The sequence below is a fragment of the Podarcis gaigeae genome, assembly GCF_964106915.1.
Source record: "Podarcis gaigeae genome assembly, chromosome: 6".
NCBI lineage: Eukaryota > Metazoa > Chordata > Lepidosauria > Squamata > Lacertidae > Podarcis > Podarcis gaigeae.
The window spans coordinates 60,658,887-60,680,513 of record NC_139682.1 but is presented as its reverse complement, the minus strand read 5'-3'; the positions used below and the strand labels follow the sequence as shown (position 1 = coordinate 60,680,513).

At 43.3% G+C, this 21,627-nt stretch overlaps 1 protein-coding gene across 7 annotated transcripts in view; it reads left to right on the top strand.

Moving 5' to 3' along the window:
* Window positions 1-21,627, top strand: part of KANK4 (KN motif and ankyrin repeat domains 4) — a 64,057-nt gene that overhangs the window by 23,947 nt on the left and 18,483 nt on the right. For 3 of the 7 annotated variants that reach the window (XM_083742848.1, XM_083742846.1, XM_083742852.1), the window contains 3 exons: window positions 13,632-13,718; window positions 16,388-18,391; window positions 20,828-20,939. In XM_083742848.1, the coding sequence (XP_083598974.1) occupies window positions 13,703-13,718; window positions 16,388-18,391; window positions 20,828-20,939 (2,132 nt within the window). In that variant the 5' untranslated portion in view covers window positions 13,632-13,702. Of the gene's footprint in view, window positions 1-8,137; window positions 8,157-11,545; window positions 11,656-13,631; window positions 13,719-16,387; window positions 18,392-20,827; window positions 20,940-21,627 lie in introns of those variants that run through there. The other 4 variants (XM_083742849.1, XM_083742851.1, XM_083742847.1 and 1 more) reach the window with 4 other exon arrangements.

The window sequence follows — 21,627 nt, the reverse complement described above, 5'->3', positions numbered from 1 at the left end:
ACATAACTTCTATTGTGCCATCAATTCACGGTGTGAACAAAACAGCATTTTTGTCTAGCTTTGTAAAAACATAATTCTCCCAGCATTTGGTGTGTTGGGAAGTGTTGACCTGCACTCAAGGCTACATATGACTAAAGGATAAGCTAGTTTGCGAGAGGCAAGGTTGCCTTTGTCTGACGTCCAAGTTCTTATCCCAGAGAAGTCAATGGGAGCTTTGTCGTTGACTTCAGTGGGTTAATGATTTACTCTTTAGAAAATCCCTTGCTTTTTCTCTTTGCCAGAACCTGTTAAAGGATGCAACATAATGAAATATAGAAATAATTCTGCAAACTATATCCTAATGGGAGATAGGTCAGGGGTTAGTTGGTTGGTTTGTTTGTTTGTTTGTACAAAACATTTAGCCATACTTCCCCCTCAGAATTTTGGAGAGGGGCATTATATGCCTGAGAATCTGCTCAGAAGACATTCAATCAAAGCAGCCCTACATATAAGGAGAAAATGGCATTTTAAGTCAAAAATGGATGGCTGTGTATAGTCATTACTGCCATCTTGTTAAATGACTATTTAACTGCCTATGGACTCAGTAGAGGTTTTGCCAATTATTTTGAAAGTAATTGAGTTCGCATTAAGGTATTCCAAGTTAATTACACAGCAGCCGGCTTTGTTTATCCAAGTCTCATAAGGTCCATAGACAAACAACAACAATGATTTAGAAATTTAAGGAGTGCCCTGTGATAAATATAGCTTACCACCAGGGGCTGATTTTTTAAAATCACCGGCTTGTCATGTTTAATAGTGTAGTCGCTAGTTGCAACTGAGGAGTCTCATGGTGCAAGTTGCACATGCTGCAAATGTGTGGGTTGAATAGGAGTATGGAAGTAAGCACACAGGCAGTAGCCAATCACAGCTACACCAGTTCTATTCCTTGGAAATCTCTTCCATTGTTTGCTTCCCAGTGCTTCTCACTATCAGTGTCCCATCTTGCACATGGCTGTGACAGATGTTTCATGACTAATTTCCAAACAGTTCAGTACTCAAAACGGTACACGCAGCAAAGGATTTGCCTTCTCATAGCCGTGTGAAAGCATCTTGCAGGAGCTGTCTAGTAACTGTAAGGAGGTTTCTTTCTAAACCTTTACTTCTCTGGTTTATCAGTAGGGGCCATAGGAGGGAGATTTCTCAAGTCACCTTTGCTCTAGGGTCCAGCTCAGCTGTTGCGCTGAGTCCAAGCAACTTAAGAACAGTATTAGTCAAGGAGAGTGAGCCTTCTAACACAGAACTTTGTATGGAATAATGGCTCACAGATTATCTGATTTATTTAATTTTGTCTAATCTCCTTATAATGGCAGAAACTAAAGAGCATCTTTGCCCAAGGAAATTTATTTCATGGGTTAAAAAAGCACGAAGTCCATGCAGTGCATGGAGTCTCCTGGGGGAGTCTCAAATTCAGGAACCCTTCTATGCCTCCAAGAGTTTTGTTAGTCTAGAGTTTAACTGGAACATTAGAGGTGGTGTATTTAACCTTACGTGGCAAAAGAAAGGAATAATTTGTGGGGTATGCTCTGTATAAAAATACTCTCAAGTTGAAACACTGGTGAAATTATGATGGGCAGAAGCTTTAACTAATGTGCCTAAAGTCTCTGAAATGCTGTGTTTGTTTTACAATATCATTTGAGTGGTATTCAAACTAACTTTTATACAGAGTAGACCTGTTAAAATTAATGCCCCTGGCTTAGTCATGCTCATTTAATTTCAGTGGGTCTGCTGCGAGTAAACCCTAGCTGAATAATACCCTATGTGTTTTCATATTTATGAAACTAATCAAAATTATTATGTGAATGGCCCTGAGATCTTATGATGAAGTGCAGTATATACATCTAATAGATAAATAAATAACCCCCTCCCAACCCCCCCAATGCCCCATTGAACAGGTGAGTTTTAATTTTGGATAAGTATACATAAGATTACTCAGTAAATCTATAAATAAGTTTTTTAAAACGAAATCCATCTCTCATGTTAGCTTATTGTAGGGGTGGGGAACTCTAGGCCTGGGGGCCAAATCCAGCCCTCCTGACTCTGCCCAGGCTGCCCCTCTGCCCCAGGCCATATCCCTCACTGCTCCTGATACATGCCCTTAATTGTGGGGTTGTTGTTTTTCCCCAGGCTTCAATATATCTTAGCTGTAATAATGCCACAGGCACTGCTTTCCCTGCTTTTGACCACACCTACCACTAGGATATGCCCCTCAGAAGATTGTCCATCAGGGAATGCAGACCTGGAGCTGGAAAAGTTCCCTATCCCTAGTTTAAAGGGACAAATAAAGCTTTCATAACGCTGATTGCAAATTTTCAACTCGAGAGAGACAGATGAATTCCTGTGGAGAAAATGCCAAGCTCATATCTCTTAGTAAATACTTTCTTTTGATGGGAGAAAAGATAGTAGCTATCACCGCATTCAAAATCAGAAGTCATTTAAACAGAAAAAGAAAAATATGATCTCTTTGCAAATTTCAGTTGCGGGCTGACTGACCTCTACATTGTTTGTACACTTCTTCACCCCTCAGGATTTAATTAAAACTTTCCTACATGGATAACAAGTTTAAGAAAAAGGCCCAGCACTGTGAAGTTGAATCCAAATGCTCCAGAGGAGGTTGTTCTGCACCAAAGGATTTGCTTCATATTCCTGAATACCTGATACTGCCTTTAGAAAACAGCTCTTACATTATTAGTGATCCTCCCAGCAGTGTCACGGTTCCACTTGACTGAAACAGATCTGATTTTAAAAGCAAAGTATGTGCAAAGTTCTGTCAAAACACCTGAGAGGTTTGAGTTTATCATTACAGCTGGTAGATATATTCCTTTTTACAGTCAGATCCTGGCAGGCATAGGGTTGGTGTGTGTGTGTGTGTGTGTAAGTAAGTGTGTAAAGGCTTCCAACTGTTAAGAAGATGAGATATCCCCTCACTCCAATGCTGACAGCCTTCCTCTTTGAAAGGATTGCAACAGCTATCAGTCAGGCAAGCAGTTTTGCACAGCAGAGATGAGAGACTGTTATGTGTGTTTTGTCATTGGTCTTATACTTGTAAGCTGCTTACAAACCACCATGGCAATGAAGCAGTATATAAATAAAAAGCCCCAGCCTCCAGTTCTGTATCCTAAAGGCTTTGGAGAACCTTTCTCTGCCTGGCACCAGAACAGTATTTGACCAGTAAAATGCTGCTGTATGGAAGGGGGTGGGCAGGACTTGAAATGTAGGATTCTAAAATGGCAGATGGTGCAGAGTGGCCCAGCTCTCTCCCACATGCTTGGGAGGAAATGATGCTTCACTGCAGGTCTTGGTTTGAACAACAGCTGCTCAAACGAGAGAGGATGGTTGGGCTAACTGACAACATATGGTTTCTGGATGCAGTGGGATATCTAGGTCTTGCAATGTGTTATTTACTAAGAATGTTGGCCTAGGTTCTCAACCCTGATGGGTGAGTATGAGTGGCTTTAATTTCCCAGACTTTTGTTCCCAGACTTCATGCAAACCCAGGATTGTGATGCGGCACTACAGATCATCCAATGGAGACTTAATGATGACATTCTTACATTTTTATTATACAGAGAAAAAATATTTTCATTTAAATGTTTTAAATCTTTTATTTTGTTATGTTTCTGCACATATTATTGGATAGCACACAAAAGGGTGATTAATCAAATGCCAATGCAGAATTTCAGCCTGTGCTGCTCCTCCATCATTCAGCCAATGGAAACACGAAAGCATCTCACACAGCTGTCTCCCCGTGTAGTGTACAGTAGCGTCCCTGGGAAAAAGTACTTGCTATTTCCACAGGGCATGGGAAATTACTATCTGAATGCTGTGCTGTCATTCCCCCCCCCCCTCGAAATTCTAGGTGCATGTACACATTACAGCGAATAGTCTGGTATTCTGTGAATTTCCTATAGCTGTGAATATGCAGCATCTGTAGAGGTTTATCAAGTAAACTAGTTATTGTTGGCCAGTGCAGTCAGTTGAACCTATTCCTTTAAGGTACTGGAACCAAAAAGCATTCAGTTTTCTATCCAGGCCCATATGTAAATCATAAAATGGTATATTCTAATAGTCAACCCTTTGCTGTATAATAAGTAGTTTAGTTGAGCAAAATATAGCATGATGAGAGTAAGGGAGGGAATCATTAATTTCCCCCCAAATGTTAAGGTCAATTAATAATAATAATAATAATAATAATAATAATAATAATAATAATAATTTATTATTTATACCCCGCCCATCTGGCTGGGCCCCCCCAGCCACTCTGGGCGGCTTCCATAGAAACCAAAAATACACTAAAATATCACACGTTAAAAACTTCCCTGAACAGGCCTGCCTTAAGATGTTTTCTGAATGTCAGGTCGTTGTTTATCGCTTTGACATCTGATGGAAGGGCGTTCTACAGGGCGGGCACCACTACCAAGAAGGCCCTCTGCCTGGTTCCCTGTAGCTTTGCTTCTCGCAATGAGGGAACCGCCAGAAGGCCCTCAGCGCTGGACCTCAACGTCCGGGCAGAACGATGGGGGTGGAGACACTCCTTCAGATATACTGGACCGAGGCCGTTTAGGGCTTTAAAGGTCAGCACCAACACTTTGAATTGTGCTCGGAAACGTACTGGGAGCCAATGTAGGTCTTTCAAGACCGGTGTTATATGGTCTCGGCGGCTGCCCCCAGTCACCAGTCTAGCTGCCGCATTCCGGATTAGTTGTAATTTCCGAGTCACCTTCAAAGGTAGCCCCACGTAGAGCGCATTGCAGTAGTCCAAGCGGGAGATAACCAGAGTATGCACCACTCTGGCGAGACAGTCCACAGGCAGATAGGGTCTCAGCCTACGTACCAGATGGAGCTGGTAAACAGCTGCCCTGGACACAGATTTGACCTGTGCCTCCATGGACAGCTGTGAGTCCAAAATGACTCCCAGGCTGTGCACCTGGTCCTTCAGGGGCACAGTTACCCCATTCAGGACCAGGGAATCCTCCACACCTGCCCGCCTCCTGTCCCCCCAAAACAGTACTTCTGTCTTGTCAGGATTCAACCTCAATCTGTTAGCCGCCATCCATCCTCCAACCGCCTCCAGACACTCACACAGGACCTTCACCGCCTTCACTGGTTCTGATTTAAAAGAGAGGTAGAGCTGGGTATCATCTGCATACTGATGAACACCCAGCCCAAACCTCCTGATGATCTCTCCCAGTGGCTGCATGTAAATGTTGAAAAGCATGGGGGAGAGGACAGAACACTGAGGCACCCCACAAGTGAGGGCCCAGGGGTCTGAACACTCATCCCCCACCACCACTTTCTGAACACTGCCCAGGAGGAAGGAGCGGAACCACTGTATGACAGCGCCCCCAGCTCCCAGCCCCTCAAGACGGTCCAGAAGGATGTTATGGTTGATGGTATCAAACGCCGCTGAGAGATCCAGCAGAACTAGGAAACAGCTCTCACCTTTGTCCCTAGCCCGCCGGAGATCATCAACCAGTGCGATCAAGGCAGTTTCAGTCCCATGATGAGGCCTGAATCCCGACTGGAAGGGATCCAAATGATCCGCTTCTTCCAGGCGTGCCTGGAGTTGTTTAGCAACCACTCGCTCAATCACCTTGCCCAAGAATGGAAGATTTGAGACTGGGCGATAGTTGGCCATCTAAAGATGGTTTTTTAAGAAGCGGTTTAATAACCACCTGAGGGACGCAGGTGGCGCTGTGGGTTAAAGCCTCAGCGCCTAGGACTTGCCGATTGAAAGGTCGCGGTTCGAATCCCTGCGGCGGGGTGCGCTCCCGCTGCTCGGTCCCAGCGCCTGCCAACCTAGCAGTTCGAAAGCACCTCCGGGTGCAAGTAGATAAATAGGGACCGCTTACCAGCGGGAAGGTAAACGACGTTTCCGTGTGCAGCTCTGGCTCGCCAGATGCAGCTTTGTCACGCTGGCCACGTGACCCGGAAGTGTCTCCGGACAGCGCTGGCCCCTGGCCTCTTAAGTGAGATGGGCGCACAACCCCAGAGTCTGTCAAGACTGGCCCGTACGGGCAGGGGTACCTTTACCTTTACCTTAATAACCACCTCTTTCAGCGGGTCTGGGAAGGCTCCCTCACGGAGGGAAGCATTCACCACCCCACGAAGCCCATCGCCCAGTCCTTCCAGGCAGGCAGGCAGAAGTAACACAATGTCATGTAGTTCAAGCTTTTAATTGTAGTCACTGAAGTCAATGTGCATGGCTAGAGCCAGCAATTTTAGATTTCTGTAAAGCCTAAACTAGCTCTCAACACTTTGCTTCTTTGCCTGAAATCCCATCTTTAGTGTGTGCATTTTTCATGCATCGTGTATCATTTGAGTCCTTTCCTGCATAACTAATTCTTCTCCCTGTTCTTCACTTGACAGATTGAAAACTCATTATGTACGCATCTGTATATCCAAACAGATTTCAAAAGTATGTACCGCATATATTCCCCCAGAGTCTGCATTTACATTTGATAGGTGGCTTTTGCTGACGATTCTGCTTCACTGCTCTGTGTTCATCTGGACCACCTACCCAGACGAGCTCTTTGGAGAGCCTTTAAACAGGAGATGCTAGATCACATATGGGTAGCTGGCAAAGGAGGATAAGGGTGTAAATGCTATTTCATGACAGAAAACATGGTTAGCATAAAGGAGACCATGGGGTCCTTCCACTGCCAGCTTACTAGTTGATGCCCACAAGGAAGGAGTTCTTAATTAGCTCCTGTTGAGATGCCACAATCCTGTTCCTGAAGGGAATTTGTTGATTCAGCATCTTAATCCTTCATGGGATGGGTGTACCTGACCCAGCCTAAAGCTTAGTCGGCCATTTAGGTCAGATTAGGATTGCTGAATTTAGTTTTAAACGTCAAGTGTTTTGGCAGCTGGCTTTCTATTTGTTTGTGTGGGTTTGGTTTTTTTTTACTTAAGTAATTCATCTCACAAAATAGACAATGATCAATCTGCAAATGTGCACTCACACTTGGTGCTGTGTGTGTATCTCCTTGCAGAATTCACAGTAGGGAAAGAAGATCAAGGAATCATGGATGGACTAGGCGAGAGGTCAGATTAAAGTGGGTAAGGGCTGAGGTATCTGTGTTTCCAGGCGCCTAAGATTTCTTTCTAGAGCCTGTCCAGCTATAACATTCCTCTTGTAGGATCCCTGAACCTCAGCTCCTGTAGCCAGATGGACTACATTAAACCAACAATACATTTCAATACATCTAGAATTTCAATCCAAAATGACAATATGCCTTGAGAGAGCCATTCCCCTTGTTGCTTTCGTTTGTACTACTACAAAGCAACTTTGAGGGCTCAAATTTTAATCGGAGCAGCGGCACCAAAGGAGGAGGTGCTTAATCCTCCTCTTCCTGCCCCCACGACCTTTTCATGATCCAAAAGAGGTGTACTTTTAAAATAAGTAGGACATGACTGGATAACCAAATCGGAACGTTGTGGGTTCAGTTTCACCTCGAAAGCCTTTTGACAGAACTCTGGCACGCCTCCTGTTGCAATATTCTCTCAGGTCACAATCAAAGCATTATCTAGACCTTGGCGAGTTTTATTAGCTATTATGAAATCTTTCCCCTTCTAATGAGATCTCCCCCACCGACCCCAACAATAAGCCTCAAAAACTGACAGCTGACTTGAGTGTGCTTTGCATCTTGGAAGCAGTGTGGTGACACTTTGACGTTGTTTGTTCAGTTTCCTCACGCAAAGCTCCATTGCCAATAGTCAGGTCTTTCGTCCACCTTGGGTCTCAGATAAGGCATGTTCATGTTTTCCTTGATTTTGTTAATCTAGCCTGTTCTGTGGCTTGGCAGAGCCCACTCTTGCTCAGGGGCAGCAGTGTGGCACAGTACCTCTTTCTCCCTACTACCTCTCACTGCTGTAAGCTACAGCTGCCATCACTGGAGGATGGTCCAGCAGAGTGAATGGGGACACTGCCCCACCAACCTCAGCCAACTCTCCTGCCTGCCTGCCTCCTTGCTTACAACTAGTCAAGGGGTGGCTAGTGAACAACTAGTCAGCAGGGTTTTAAGTGGGTCTCCTTAAACCACAGGATCACTCTGAAAAGGGCTTTCTTCCCACTTCTGCCTGCTCTTACAGATGCTACTCATTGAACTGCAGCTGAGGTATAAAATCATTCGTGCTGAATGCTCAGTAATGACAACAGATGCATTGCCGATTTTTCTGGTCCTTCTGCACAGATCCAATGTCTTCACTGGTTCTCTGTAGACTGATGGTATAGCAAGGAAGATATGAAGCCTCAGCCAAAATAACCTCTTCAGAATGGGACACTGCTGTTATTATTTAGCATCTCTACTAGGTATGGTGCCTTCCAGGTACTGTTATAGACTACAGCTTCCCCCAGCCCTGTGCTTGGCCATGCTGGCTGGGGCTGCTGAAAGCTGAAACCAGCAACATATGGTGGTCAGTGCATTGAATAAACTCTTGGGCTCCCAATTCAGCTCTACACAAACAACCATCTTTGCTGTGGCATCCGTTAATCGCCCATGATGTTGTAGCATAAGACAATCAAAGCTGTTTCACTTTGCTTTCCATTCACACTATTTAAAAAAACAACCCCCAAAAGTGTAGTCAGTGTGACTTTAAAATGCAAATGTGGTTGTTACTTTTATTTAGTAGCATGAACAAACTTGATTTTGTTTGTTTGGCATCAGGGAGTTTGGCAGTTGGGTATGTGAGAAACAGTTTGGGGGTGATCATGAAAGAGATAGAGACATACTGTGATTGTATTTGTGTGTTGGAGATCAGAGCCCATCTCTGCCATTGGACTTGGGTTCTGGGACAAGTTATTTTAGCTTCACGACTTTACCTTCTGTTGCTTTGAAGGGATAGTTTTGCGTGTTCCTTTCTGCCTTGTGCTCAGGTTCTGGGGCAAGTAGTCTTTTGCCATCACAAGTTTGCTTCCTGTGAAATGGTTTTCTGAACAAGCAGATAATTGTGGCTTCAGAAAGCGGCTTTGTGTATTGGGGATCAGTGCCCCACCCTCACGCCCATTGCCTTGTGCTCAGGTTCTGGAGCCTGTCTTAACTCCAGTTTGCCTCCTATGGGTTGGTTTTTTGTTGGAGCAGAAAGCTGTCACTTAAGATGCATGGTTTGATATTTGGGGCTGAAAGCCAACCTCTGCGTTGTACAAAGGCTGAGATCACTTGTCCCCATCTAATCCAGAGAACTGTCTTGTCTGTAGCATTGGCTAGTAGGGATAGCAGGGAAATTTGTTCAGGTAATTTACCCAGTTTGCAATTCCCAAATAAAATACAGTATGTCCACAACTTATGCACATTTAACGTGTGCACATTCAATTTATGCTCTTGGTAAAAAGTAAAAAATAAAAAGGGCGTGGAAAGGGGGTGGCGTCTGAGGGGGGGAGTCTTTGGCAATCCCACCCACCATTGAACCCAATGTGTCTTGGCTTTAGGCAAGATCCCCAAAACGTAACCCCCATGTAAGTGGTGGGCTTACTGTACACAGTGAAACACACCTATCCTTCAAAATTTCTAGTTTTCTGATTTTTTGCAGTCCAGTTGTCCAACCCAACATGCATCCCCCCCCAAAAGGCATATGTTAAAGAAAAGTGTGCACAAAAATGCTTATTTTAGTGAAAATAATGTCCCAAAATTGGGGGGAAGCTGATTGGAAACAAAATGTATATTTTAGGCAAAATTGCAGAGTAATGCTAGGTGAAATGCATAGCAAAATGCACGTGAATTTTCATACAGTATTTTAAAGAAGATTGCAAACTAAGGTGGAAATGGGGAGAACCAAACTGAAGGTTGGAGGGCGGGGGAGAGCAATAGATAGAAACAAAAACGAAAACCAATTTATCTGTGCCTTTGAAAAGGTTAAAAGCAACCAGCCATGACTGAAATCTGTATTGGAACCCCTTTCCCTCCCAGTTTGTTTGTTTTTGTTTTTTTGAAAGGTGCATTTAGTTCCTTCAAAGAGAGGAGCTGTATAGCAGGACCAGGTGGAGAAGGCAGTGATGATCATTTGCCTCACAAGTTGCGTTTTCTTTCTCTCACACGAGGAAGTGTCTTCTAATAACATCTGTGAAAGGAGAAGGGTCCCAGTCCCAGCAGTGGCGAACACACTGTATTGCTTTCCCAAGGCATCAATGGCTACTAGCCACGATGGCTATATACTACCTCTAAATATTAGTTTCTGGGGATCACAAGCAAGAGAGAGCTCATAGCCATCTGCTTCACTGCTGTGAGAACAGAATGCTGGACTAGATGGACCTTTGACTTGATCCGTAGGAACGAAGGAAACCGCCTTATACGTAGTGAGTCCATTGGCCCATCTAGCTCAGTACAGTACTGTCTACACCAACTGGCAGCAGCTTTCCAGACTTCAAGTAAGGGACATTCCCTGCCTTACCAGGAGATGCTGGGGATAGGACCTGGGGCCTTCTGAGTGCACAACCTATCTTGCCACAATAATCTACAGTCGTGCCTTGGTACTCAGACATTTTGGCTCCCAAACACCGCAAACCCGGAAGTGAGTGTTCCAGTTTGCGGACCTTTTTTGGAAGCCAAACATCCAACGCGGCTTCCGATTGAGTGCAGGAAGCTCCTGCAGCCAATCGGAAGCCACGCCTTGGTTTTCGAACAGTTCCAGAAGTCAAACGGACTCCCGGAACGGATCATTTTGACAACCAAGGTACCACTGTATTGTCCTTCTTCCACTGAGCTATAGCCTTTTCCAGCAGGGCTGCTTTTACTTTCCTATGCCATTACTTGGCATTTTTCCCTGCCTGCTCTCCTGTACCTTTTGACAGCAGCGTATTAGGCAGAAGCCTAGCAGGTGAAACAGTTCCATGCTGGGAAAAGCTCCTGTTGAATGCCTGCCATGCAGCTGTTAAAACAAACCTTTCTACCTACCTAAGACCTACAGCTACAAGGCAGATCAATGTGGCATCTATCATTGTTCTTAATTCAGAAAATAAAACTTGCCCTTTTAGCAGTACTTGCAGACTACAAGTAAATCAGACACTAAGTTGAACATTTAATTAAGGCTGCAATCCATAACTTTTTATTAGAATATAAAACTTACTGAAATCCACAGTGTCTGAATTCTGAGGGAATATTAATGCACAATATAATCATGTTTCTGTTTGGGAAGGTTTGTGATATGAGGTAGAACCAGGCTTTGCTTGTCTTACCCAAAATATTTTTTATGTTTCTGCCACTGTTAATTATTGGCAGCCTTTTAAATAATCCTTTCCAAAAAAAAAAGATAATTATTTCACAACTTGGTTCAGGCATTTCCTCTTTGGAGTTAATCAGATGTTTTGTTTCTCTTGGAGCTTCAAAAAATAAGACAATCCTTCTTTGGAGAGTATATGAAGATTCTTGCAAATGCCATGTTTTTACCATGCCTGAACACGACTTCTATTTGCATCCTTCTGTGTTATCACAGTAAAGGTTGTATTTGCTTTTCAAGCAAGGTCATTAGTCAGCTGACCAACTCTTTAGCAGCTGGAGTGACTACATGTTTTGCCAGTGTAACTCTGGACTTTTCAGGAGTGTTTGGAGCGCTTCCTAGAAAGAGAAGGCTCGTCTGGGTTTCTTTTCTTCCTTTTGATTTGGCAGCTGGGAGGATATGAAGGTAACCTGGCCAAATACTTCTGTTAACTGCCAGTTTGAACTCCAATAATGAAATGCCGAGTTAAATTGCTGCAATGCAGTTGCAAATGATAGGCAGTATCAGAAAGCTGTTGCAATAGCTCTTAATGAGAATGCATTAACTTGTCATCCCACTGGGGAGAAATGATCTTGGTTTCAAAATACTGTTTTTAAATGCCTCTAAATGATCAAAGGGTCCTTCCTTGCAGTGAATGCCACAGGCATTGATCTTAGTGACTCTATGCATTGTCGGTTCGGAAGTGGCAAACCATAGCTGCCAGCTCAGTGGAACTTAATCTTTAAACGTCCATAGGTGAGAGTTAGTAACAATGAAGAATACAGTGCTTACTTCTGAGTAAACACGCACAGGATTCCACTGTAGTTTGACATGGTTTGAATGTTTTGGATCTTTAGATTCAGTTTACCTGTTGTTCTTCAGTTGACGCAAATATAAAGCAAACTACAGCTGTCTCTATAAACCATGTCCTTGTGAATGAGAAACAAAGGCAAATAAAGAAAGCTTGCTTGATGTTGACAATTTCCACATCTAATTGATACACATATTCTACATCTTTGTTATATCATTTTCTGTATATATAATTATTTTATAGAACATATTTTCAAATGGATACGTCCACTAAAATTAAAGATGTCACTTGTGCTTACACAATGATTGCCTAGAGTTTAAACTGAAGGTTTCCTGATACTGTTCTACTGACACACTGTTCAGATAATCCTGCACAGAAAGTTATTTCTACTGATGTATATGATTTATGGAACCTAGCAGTACTGCTGAAAACATGGCTACTAAGCAGAGACAACACCACAGAAACTTTTCTAAATCTTTTCAATAATCGTTGACAAGCATGGGGGCTTGTTTTATGACAAAAGTCAGGTAGCCACAGTGTTGTACTGACATGGGTATGTGTGCTTTGTTAGCAGAAAAACAATAATGTAAGCAGTAATGGTCATGTCTAAGGACTGATTCATTGTTATTGTTGCTTGCTTGCTTATTTCCCCCAAACCTGGCAGCCTTCTCCAACCTTCAGATCTTCTGGACTACAGTTCCCATCAGCGCCAGCCAGCACGACTGATGGGAATTGTAATCCAAAACATTGGGCAGGCATCAAGTTAGCAAAGGCTGAATTATGATTTACTGTGATGTGTGAACTTTTTTTTAAATCCAGACCTATCTATTAACATGTACAAAAAAGGGGCTAGTTATTCTCCAAAACTACCTACATCAGCTTTCATATTAGCTAATACATATCCATAGATGTTCATCTATAAATGGGAATTGGAAATATCTGTCAGTTTGCTGCCCTTTAGAGGTGTCTATAATCAGCTACTTGAGGCAGAACCCTAGGGAAGGACCCTGGCAATATCTTGTCATGTCTATAATTAGTTTCTCTTCCAGCCCCCCCCCCAACTTGCTTTTTAAACTAGGAAAGCTGTAGGACACAGCACATTAATTATAGGCCATGTCCCAGAGTAATCAATGCTTCCAACAGTAATAAGATGAGTGATTACTTATCACCTCAACTTCTACTCAACATGCATCTCCTCAGCGTTTCTTCCTCTCCTCCATCTTCCCCTCCCTTTACCTCCCCAATTTCTTTCTGAATTTCCTTTGGTCTTGTGTGTTGTTGCTTAGCAGTGAAAAATGATCTGATACTGATACGCCCGTGTCTTCAGAGCAGGAACTGTTACAGTTAGAAGAGAAAACATTGATTTAAAAGATGCCTGGAAGTGCTTACTGGATAAGGACTCAAAGGATAATAATTTCATTCCATGCAGACGGAAACTGACTTAATAGCTCTGTGTTTAAAAATAGATTATTCTGGTGAAGTGAGCAGTTTGTACATAAAGAAGTAATCGAAAGGAAGTGTGATGCTTAGGTCTTGAAATAACTATAATTGTATTGTTTAACAGTTTCCACCCCCTCCTCTTTTTTTAAAGGTGGACTACATGTCTTCAGATGATGTTTCACTAATGGCTTGACATCTGTGGTCTGGACAGCAGTCGTCATTATGGAGAATACAGATGGTATGGATACAGAATTTAACCTTAATTGAAAGGCAAAAACTTTATACTGTTCATTTTCCTTTTAATTGCTAAACGATTAAAGAACTCATGCTTTTTGAATTAGACTTTTAAAAATGTTCAGGCCCCAGTTTTGAATACTCACCCAATCTCTGTTCAAAATCTGTAAGTGCAAAGGGAAAACAGAGTTCTTGCAGGAGGGGTCTGCTTCTGGACCTTATGCCTGCAGAGAGAAGCTGATGGCCTTTCCCCCTAAAGGTAAAGGACCCCTGGATGGTTAAGTCCGGTCAAAGGCGACTATGGGGTGGGGTGCTCATCTCGCTTTTCAGGCCAAGGAAGTCGGTGTTTGTCCACAGACAGTTTTCCAGGTCATGTGGCCAGCATGACTAAAATGCTACTGGCACACGGAGGACCATGACGAGTGCCAGAGCGCACAGAAATGCTGTTTACCTTCCTGCAGTAGCAGTACCTATTTATCTACTTGCACTGGTATGCTTTTGAACTGCTAGGCTGGCAGAAGCTGGGACAGAGCAACGGGAGCTAACCCTGTCATGCGGATTCAAACTACTGACCTTCTGATCAGCAAGCCTAAGAGGTTCAGTGGTTTAGACCACAGCACCACCCCTTAAAAATAAGAGGAAACAAGAGGAGTATTTCAGTACTTTGGGGCTGAGGGATAATTTCCCCCGTTGGAGAGAGCCCTTTGCTCAGTGGGAGAGTGCATGTTTTGCAAGCGTAAGTTCCCAACTGCAATCCCAGACATTTCTGCTTATGAAGACTGAGGTAGCAGGGTTGAAAAAGACCTCTACCACAGATATCGGAGAGCTGTTGCACTTCAGAACAGGCAGAACTGGCCTACATGGTCCTGTACTCTTAAGGCCAAAACACATGCCATGTTATTCAAATCATTTGGTGCCAAGGGTCAACTTTCCTTGAACTGTGAGCAGCAATTTAGGGATTCCCAATTCAGACCCAGACAGTGGTGCGGTCAAAGGATAAAAAGCCATCCTTACACACCACAGTCCTGACTCGTTGCTGACTACCATGGAAGGCCAAACAATGGCAATTATGTCACATCTTGTTTGCCCCTGAATCAGTATATGGTTGCCTGAGACAAGACGTATTTGGGCCACTCCTCACTTTTTGCTCATGGGTCTTATACATACCTAAGCATGAAAAGTAAAGTGATCCTGTTGAGCAGGAGTTGCGCTTCGAGCTCCACTCAAGAAAATAGCTGCTTTTCCTGATTCCCTTCTGTCTGGTTTTGTGCAAAAGCACCAAGCTCTTAGCCTGGGAACTTGTGTGCACACAGAGGGGTTTTTTTAATATTTAAGGGAGATCAAGGCTGACTCCCAGGAACCAATCTGTTCAGTTTGCTCTTTTCCAGATCAACCTAGTATGCATGTCTTAAAGCATTTGACATGGTTTGAAAGCTAGTGCTGAATATATTAGTGATGCTGAGTGTAATGGTAAAGGTTTATTATACATTAGGATCATGCAGACTTTAAAGCAAATATGTTGTGTGGATTGCAAAAGCTGTCATTTACATAATTACCAAGTAGAGTGATTATTTAGCAAATTCTTGATGACTTTCGGTGGTACAATTACATGATTCAGCCCTTGAAAGCAAGATTATACATTTGCCCATGCCTCTTCAGGACTATATATCTAAGCTGACTGTACAGAGATGTCTCAGATGACAAATTGCCAGCCGTGTTTCCCCCCTCTTTTTGCCTTTTGGATAGAGGCTAACTGCACAGTGATTTAGTGAAACTGCCTTGCAGTGGTGTCTGGAGCTACAGCCAGCATTTCAATAAAAAGGGGGGGAGTATGCATGCTGATATAGGCTGATTTTCAGCAATACTGCAGTGGCTCTATGCTGTTGCAGCCTTAGAGACAGCTGGGAGAGGGTTTGGGGAAGTCCATTGGGACCTCGCCATAGAATATTGGGCCCTCCGTATCTGGCATTCATCTGTTTCTTTCATATCCTTTATTCACAACTCCTCATCCTAATGATAGAGGGTTATGCTGATGAAACACAGCGAATGGGAAACAGGCACTATGCATTTCCATATAGTCACCGTGATGTGCTCTGGAAGAGATGGGCACAGGGCTAAACGAAGCCCTCTTCCCTCCTTTCCTGGCCTTCCCTTGGTATGTACATTATGCCATGCAGAACTAGATGCTTGTGAGTGGAGCTCCTTGGGCACTAGGTCAGAAAATGGCTGAGTCTGTAGGACTCTGTGTTATGACCAGATGGCCAGCCAGAAAAGGAGGAAGCTGCATTATACTGAATCAGACCATTATTCCATCTAGCTACTCTGTTTGGTCTACTCTGACTGGCAGAGGCCTGCCAGTGTCATGCAGGGACTTTTCCCACCTGGTGCTGTGCCACTGAGCTACAGTCTTCTAATGAGACTGTGTTGATTCCTTTTTTCAAGCACATGGCTGCGTCACTGCAGGTCACATGATGCCCTCATAATTTCTAGTTAGTTAGGTTAGAGTGACCTTAGCAGATTGTCTTTTTCCATCATGCGAATTAAGTGGGTAAAGACTGCTGTCAGGGGCTTTAGGTAGGAACTTGAGTTATAAGTGGTTTCAGACATCAGGCTTTCTTGATATTATATCTGTTTGTAGATTATCACACTTTTAATTTTTTTATTTTATGTCAGCAGATGAATGGGCATCCAAACCAGAGGATAAAGATCCACCCCAAAGCCCCTATTCTCTTGAAACACCCTATGGCTTCCACTTAGATCTTGACTTCCTGAAGTACGTAGATGACATCGAGAAAGGAAATACTATCAAGAGGATTCCTATTCACAGGAAAGCAAAGCACCCAAAATTCAGCACACTGCCTCGCAATTTCAGCCTTCCAGAAAATGGATCAAGGGCCTACTCCTCAGCCCCAAACAAGAGCTTCCTTACACAGAGGAAGGCCTCCTTAGGGGCAGAGGAAAGCAGCCCTGTTGTCACATCAGCTGACTCATTGCCCTTAGCCACCCGTTCAAATGAGCCAAGCTACAGAAAAAAGGCCCTTTTAATAGAGACTGTCAAGCAAGATTCCGCGCACCTTGAAGAGGAGACTGGCAACTGTAGAGGGAGGCCTCAGCTTTTGAGGGCATCCAGTATGCCTGCCACGCTGCCACCAAGCCAGGATTCAGAAGTAGAAACGCAGCCAGAAGCTTTTCCGCCGTTGGCATTCCTTCCGTCTTCTGATGGGAAAGGCTTGGAATTTGATTTTAGTCCCGTAAAGGGAACACTGGATTCAGATTGGTCCAAGGGATCTCCTGAAAATCTGAAAAATGTTAAGGAGCAAATCAGTCAGGCCGTCCAGGATACTGAGAAGCTTACGAGGCAACAGAAAGAAGCTAAGCTTGTGCTAGACCAGGGACAACCAGAGCTTACAAAGGAGAGAATACAACCCAGTGCTTCATGGCAAAGCCAGCATTTAGTATCTCAGGAACTGCTTGCAGTTGCTGAGAGTGGAGAAGAGGAATGTGATGCAACGGAGACAGATGTTTGTCGGCCATCCACCCAAAGTGAATTGACCACTTTCAGAGCCTTAGAATACAACCCTGAGAGCCAGACCCAGGAAGACATAGAACTCAACATAACTGAGACACTTACAGCAGGACTACAGGAGGGAGATGAAGTTACAAGTCCTGGCACTGGAGAGATGAAAGGAAACGTAAACCTCAAGCCTTTGCTCTCTGAAGAACCTAGCAAGATAACGGCCTTAAAGCAGCATATTGCTATTCTGGAGGAACAGCTGAACAACAAGACAGAAGAACTTGAGCAGATTCGAGTAGTCTTGAAGCAGCAGGATAAGGAAATCAAGGCCAAGGAGAGAAGCATTGAAATGTTGGCAACTTCCAAAGCTCAACTGGAAGAGAAACTCTGTGGGGAGAGTACCAAAGAAATTGCACCGTACAAGCAGGACAAAATTGCCCTCCAGTACCATGATGTTGCTGTGAATACCGAACGGGCAGCTAAGGAGGCATCTGACAAAGGGGTTAATGTAAGCATCACTGTGCCTATGGAATCAATAGGGTGTGATGCCTGTGAAATTGATAATAAGAATCTGCAGATGAAGGAAGGGCATAGGAAGCTGTTCCATGTCCACCATGAGATGACAAGTGTTGATGTTGGGGGAAAAGACCGTCCATCTTTCCAGAGACAGAAAGAAATGAAACAGGAAAATGATAGTTCCCCTTTCGAGCTAAGTTACAATGAACTGAAGATTGATGAACACATTGATAATGACAACTACCAGAAGGGAGTGTGCAACTATGACACACAGTTCTCTGCTGCTAGTGAAGAAAGCTGCTCAGGTGTTGAGGTGGTTGGCTCAAAGGCAGGAGGAAATGAAGGCCTTTTTGAAGAAGATTTTAAGCAGGAGCTGAATGAGGAGGAAACCCAACCAGAACCAAAGAATTCGCCTGCAGATCCCATCGTAGGCCAATACGTTAAAAAAATCCAGGATTTGTTGCAAGAGCAGTGGACATGCCTAGAACACGGGTACCCAGAACTTGCCAGCGCCATTAAGCAGCCCGCCTCAAAGCTCAGCTCCATCCAGAACCAGCTTGTTAATTCCTTGAACTTGCTGCTCTCTGCCTACTCAACACAAACGCCGACAGACAAGGAGAATTCCAACACACAGTATCAACAGTTGGGTAAATAATATTGGCAAAGCCAGTCTTTCCTTTCCACTTACATTGCAGCTAGTCAGGAATATCACCTGAGATATTTTGAATGAAATAAACATGTTTGCTGCTTCAAAATAATAATAAAAATGTTCAAACAAGGGAAACTAAAAGAAATATTCTTGTGACATTTCCATGTTGTTGAAAAGCACTATTTTAATGTAAACAGAACTTAATGTGGCAGTTAAGGAAATATGGAATTTTGGAAACCAAATTCATTCTTTATGTCTTAAAAAATATTGTCCAACATCACTTAAATGCATGGCATCATATTAATACAACCAATTTCATAGTGATAGTAAGAGATAATGGGTATGGACAGGCATGGATGACATCCTCTCAACTGATGAACAGGGATGGCTGGAATAGGTTTGTGAAAAGCACTCCTACAATCTAGTTCCATGTTGCTCATAAGAAGGTGCATAGGGCTTCTATGAATAGTCAACCAGTTTTTTCAGCCCAAACCCAGAACAGCAAATATTCACATTGCTGTATCAACATAGTTCCCTTTTTTTCATTTCTCTGCCACTCACACCACTTACTGAGGTTGGGAAAAACCATGGATGAACCTCTTTGTAGAATTTATCAGCCATTTATATGATATCTGCTGTGGTGGAGGAAAAAGTTGCCATTGCTGTGACACAGCTGCAACTGGTCAGCTCTGTCATAAGGTAAGTGCCATTAATGTCACCTCTCCTCTTTCAACAACCTCAGTTCCTCATTCCATGAAGATGTCTATTTCCACATTAGTTATAGGGAACTCTTGGACACAACTATTTTGAGCCATTTCACAATTTATAAAACTGCTAGCACTCTTTTCAAAGCTAAGAAGGGTCCAGTATGGTTTCATATTGGATGGGAAACCCATGTTGAGATTCCTGCATTGCAGGGAGTTGGACCAGATAACCCTTGATATCTCTTCCAGCTCTATGGTTCCAACCTGTGATCAGAAGAGTAGCACAAAGTATGCCCACCAGAATGTTTTGGGATCCATTCAGTTTATAGGGCCAAATCAACCTAACAGACTAATCCAAGCTATCAATATTTTGAAACGACCCACTACAGTTGTGCCTTCTTCAAAATGCACAGCACTTGTTTCCATTCAATTGGAAAACATTAAATCCACCCGCAATCCTCTCTTTTTATGTCATGGAAGCAATGGAGTCCTATGTTCACTGAATCTCAAGCTACCCAAGTTGATGACATTTAAGCTGGACCAGTTCAGCTAGTTCAGACTAGAAGTCTAGTTAGAGGGTGGAGTCGGAAGGTATGCCAACCGTACACTTATATTGCAAAGTGTCTAAGGGTTGCCATTCCGTATACCGCAGCCACAAACTGATGACAACAGTCTGGGCAAACACTGATACCAATGCCTCATTTTGAGTCAAATCAATGATAGTTGGTGATTGACATATATAAGCTTTATATTTAAACAGCAGCAGTATCAACAGAGCAAGGTCATCATTGGCCTCCATTTTAAGTCTCTTGAGGCAACTCAGCCATCTGCTGTTCTCCACACTGTCTTCATCTTCCCTTTGTCTTGTTTTCCTCTGAACACTACATTTCATAATGAGTTGAACATCACGGACATATAAAATGGGCCCAGGCAATGTTGGAAACCTAATGGGAATGTCCTCGGCAAACACCAACAAGGTGGTTGAGAAAAAGTCCTATCCACTTTTACAAATTCCTGTTGCCCTCTTGCACAGCGAAGGAGAACTGACATACCCCTATTCTTTTGCTCCATCCTTCACATTCTATCATGTTCCCTTAACTCCATCTTCACACTCAGCAAATTCCATCTCCACACTCAACAAATTCCATCTTCACACTCAACAAAACAGAAGCACCAGCAAAATGGCTGTAGCTTGGGAAGGGTCTTTGTAATGATGACTAAATAAATGTTATTGCAGTTATGCATGTGACATTGCTCAGTGTTGGGCCTTAAAGCTGGGTTGAGGGATCTGTGCCTGCAACTCCCATAATGCCTGACTATTGACCATACTGATGGAAACTGGCATCCAACAACATCTAGGGGCCCAAGATTGGGTGAGCCTTCTCTGGCTGCTGCATCATACCAACCACTGGTGTCCCCCCCCCCTTCCCCAACCAGGGTAGGCTAGGTAAGTCTATGAAGCTATCAAACAGAAGAACTACCAGACAAGATAGGTCTCTTAAAAACAGTCACATTGTGAACCGCTTTTGAGTTTTTCTTTTTACAATCAAGCAGTGTGTGTGTGTATTAAAAGCCACTGCTGTAGGAGTTGAGAGGTGTTGGGATCAGCCTTTCAATAGATAGGGGTACTTATTTACCATGTTCAGTTTGTTAAAGGTATGTGATATAGTTAAGTAAGACAACTCTGTTACAACATTTCTGATGTTCTGTGTTTTCAATATTTGTATTAGAAATTTCTCCAAGCACAAGCCTTAAATCTATAATGAAAAAGAAGGACACTGGTTTCCATGCAGGAGGTAACGGCACCAAAAAGAACCTTCAGTTTGTTGGGGTAAATGGTGGGTAAGCATCAATGGAAGAAGCAAAACTGCCTTGTCATTTATAATGCTACTTTTTAATGTATGCCAAAAGAAAAGATGTATTAAACACAGAACCATTCTGATGTTGGCGAGATTGCTGCAAAAGGCTGGAGAAGCATTGGGACGTATCAGGGGTGAGCAAACTTTTTCAGCAGGGGGCTGGTCCACTGTCCCTCAGACCATGTGGGGGCCCGGACTGTATTTTGGAAAAAAATATATGAACGAATTCCTATGCCCCACCAATAACCCAGAGATGCATTTTAAATAAAAGGACACCTTCTACTCATGTAAAAAATGCTGATTTCCAGACCGACCGCAGGCTGGATTGAGAAGGCGATTGGGCCGCATCTGGCCCCCGGGCCTTAGTTTGCCTACCCATGACATAGGTCATTAGCAGAAGTATTGAATAGTAGTACGGTAATATAAATGAAAGCTGAAAATCACTGCAAACTTCACAAAAGGAATGGTAACCTTAGCACTGAGTGAGTAGGCTAGGAAACAGACATACTGTAAGCAGTGACACCAAAAGCCAGGATATCGTTGGAACTACCTTGCAATTTGGACTTCTCTCAATTTCTGTAGAAAGAACGAAACAATATGAACTTAGATATTTTTTCACTCTCTTTTTCAAATAGACTTAAGGGGGGGGGGATGCCAGTGAACCTTTTATT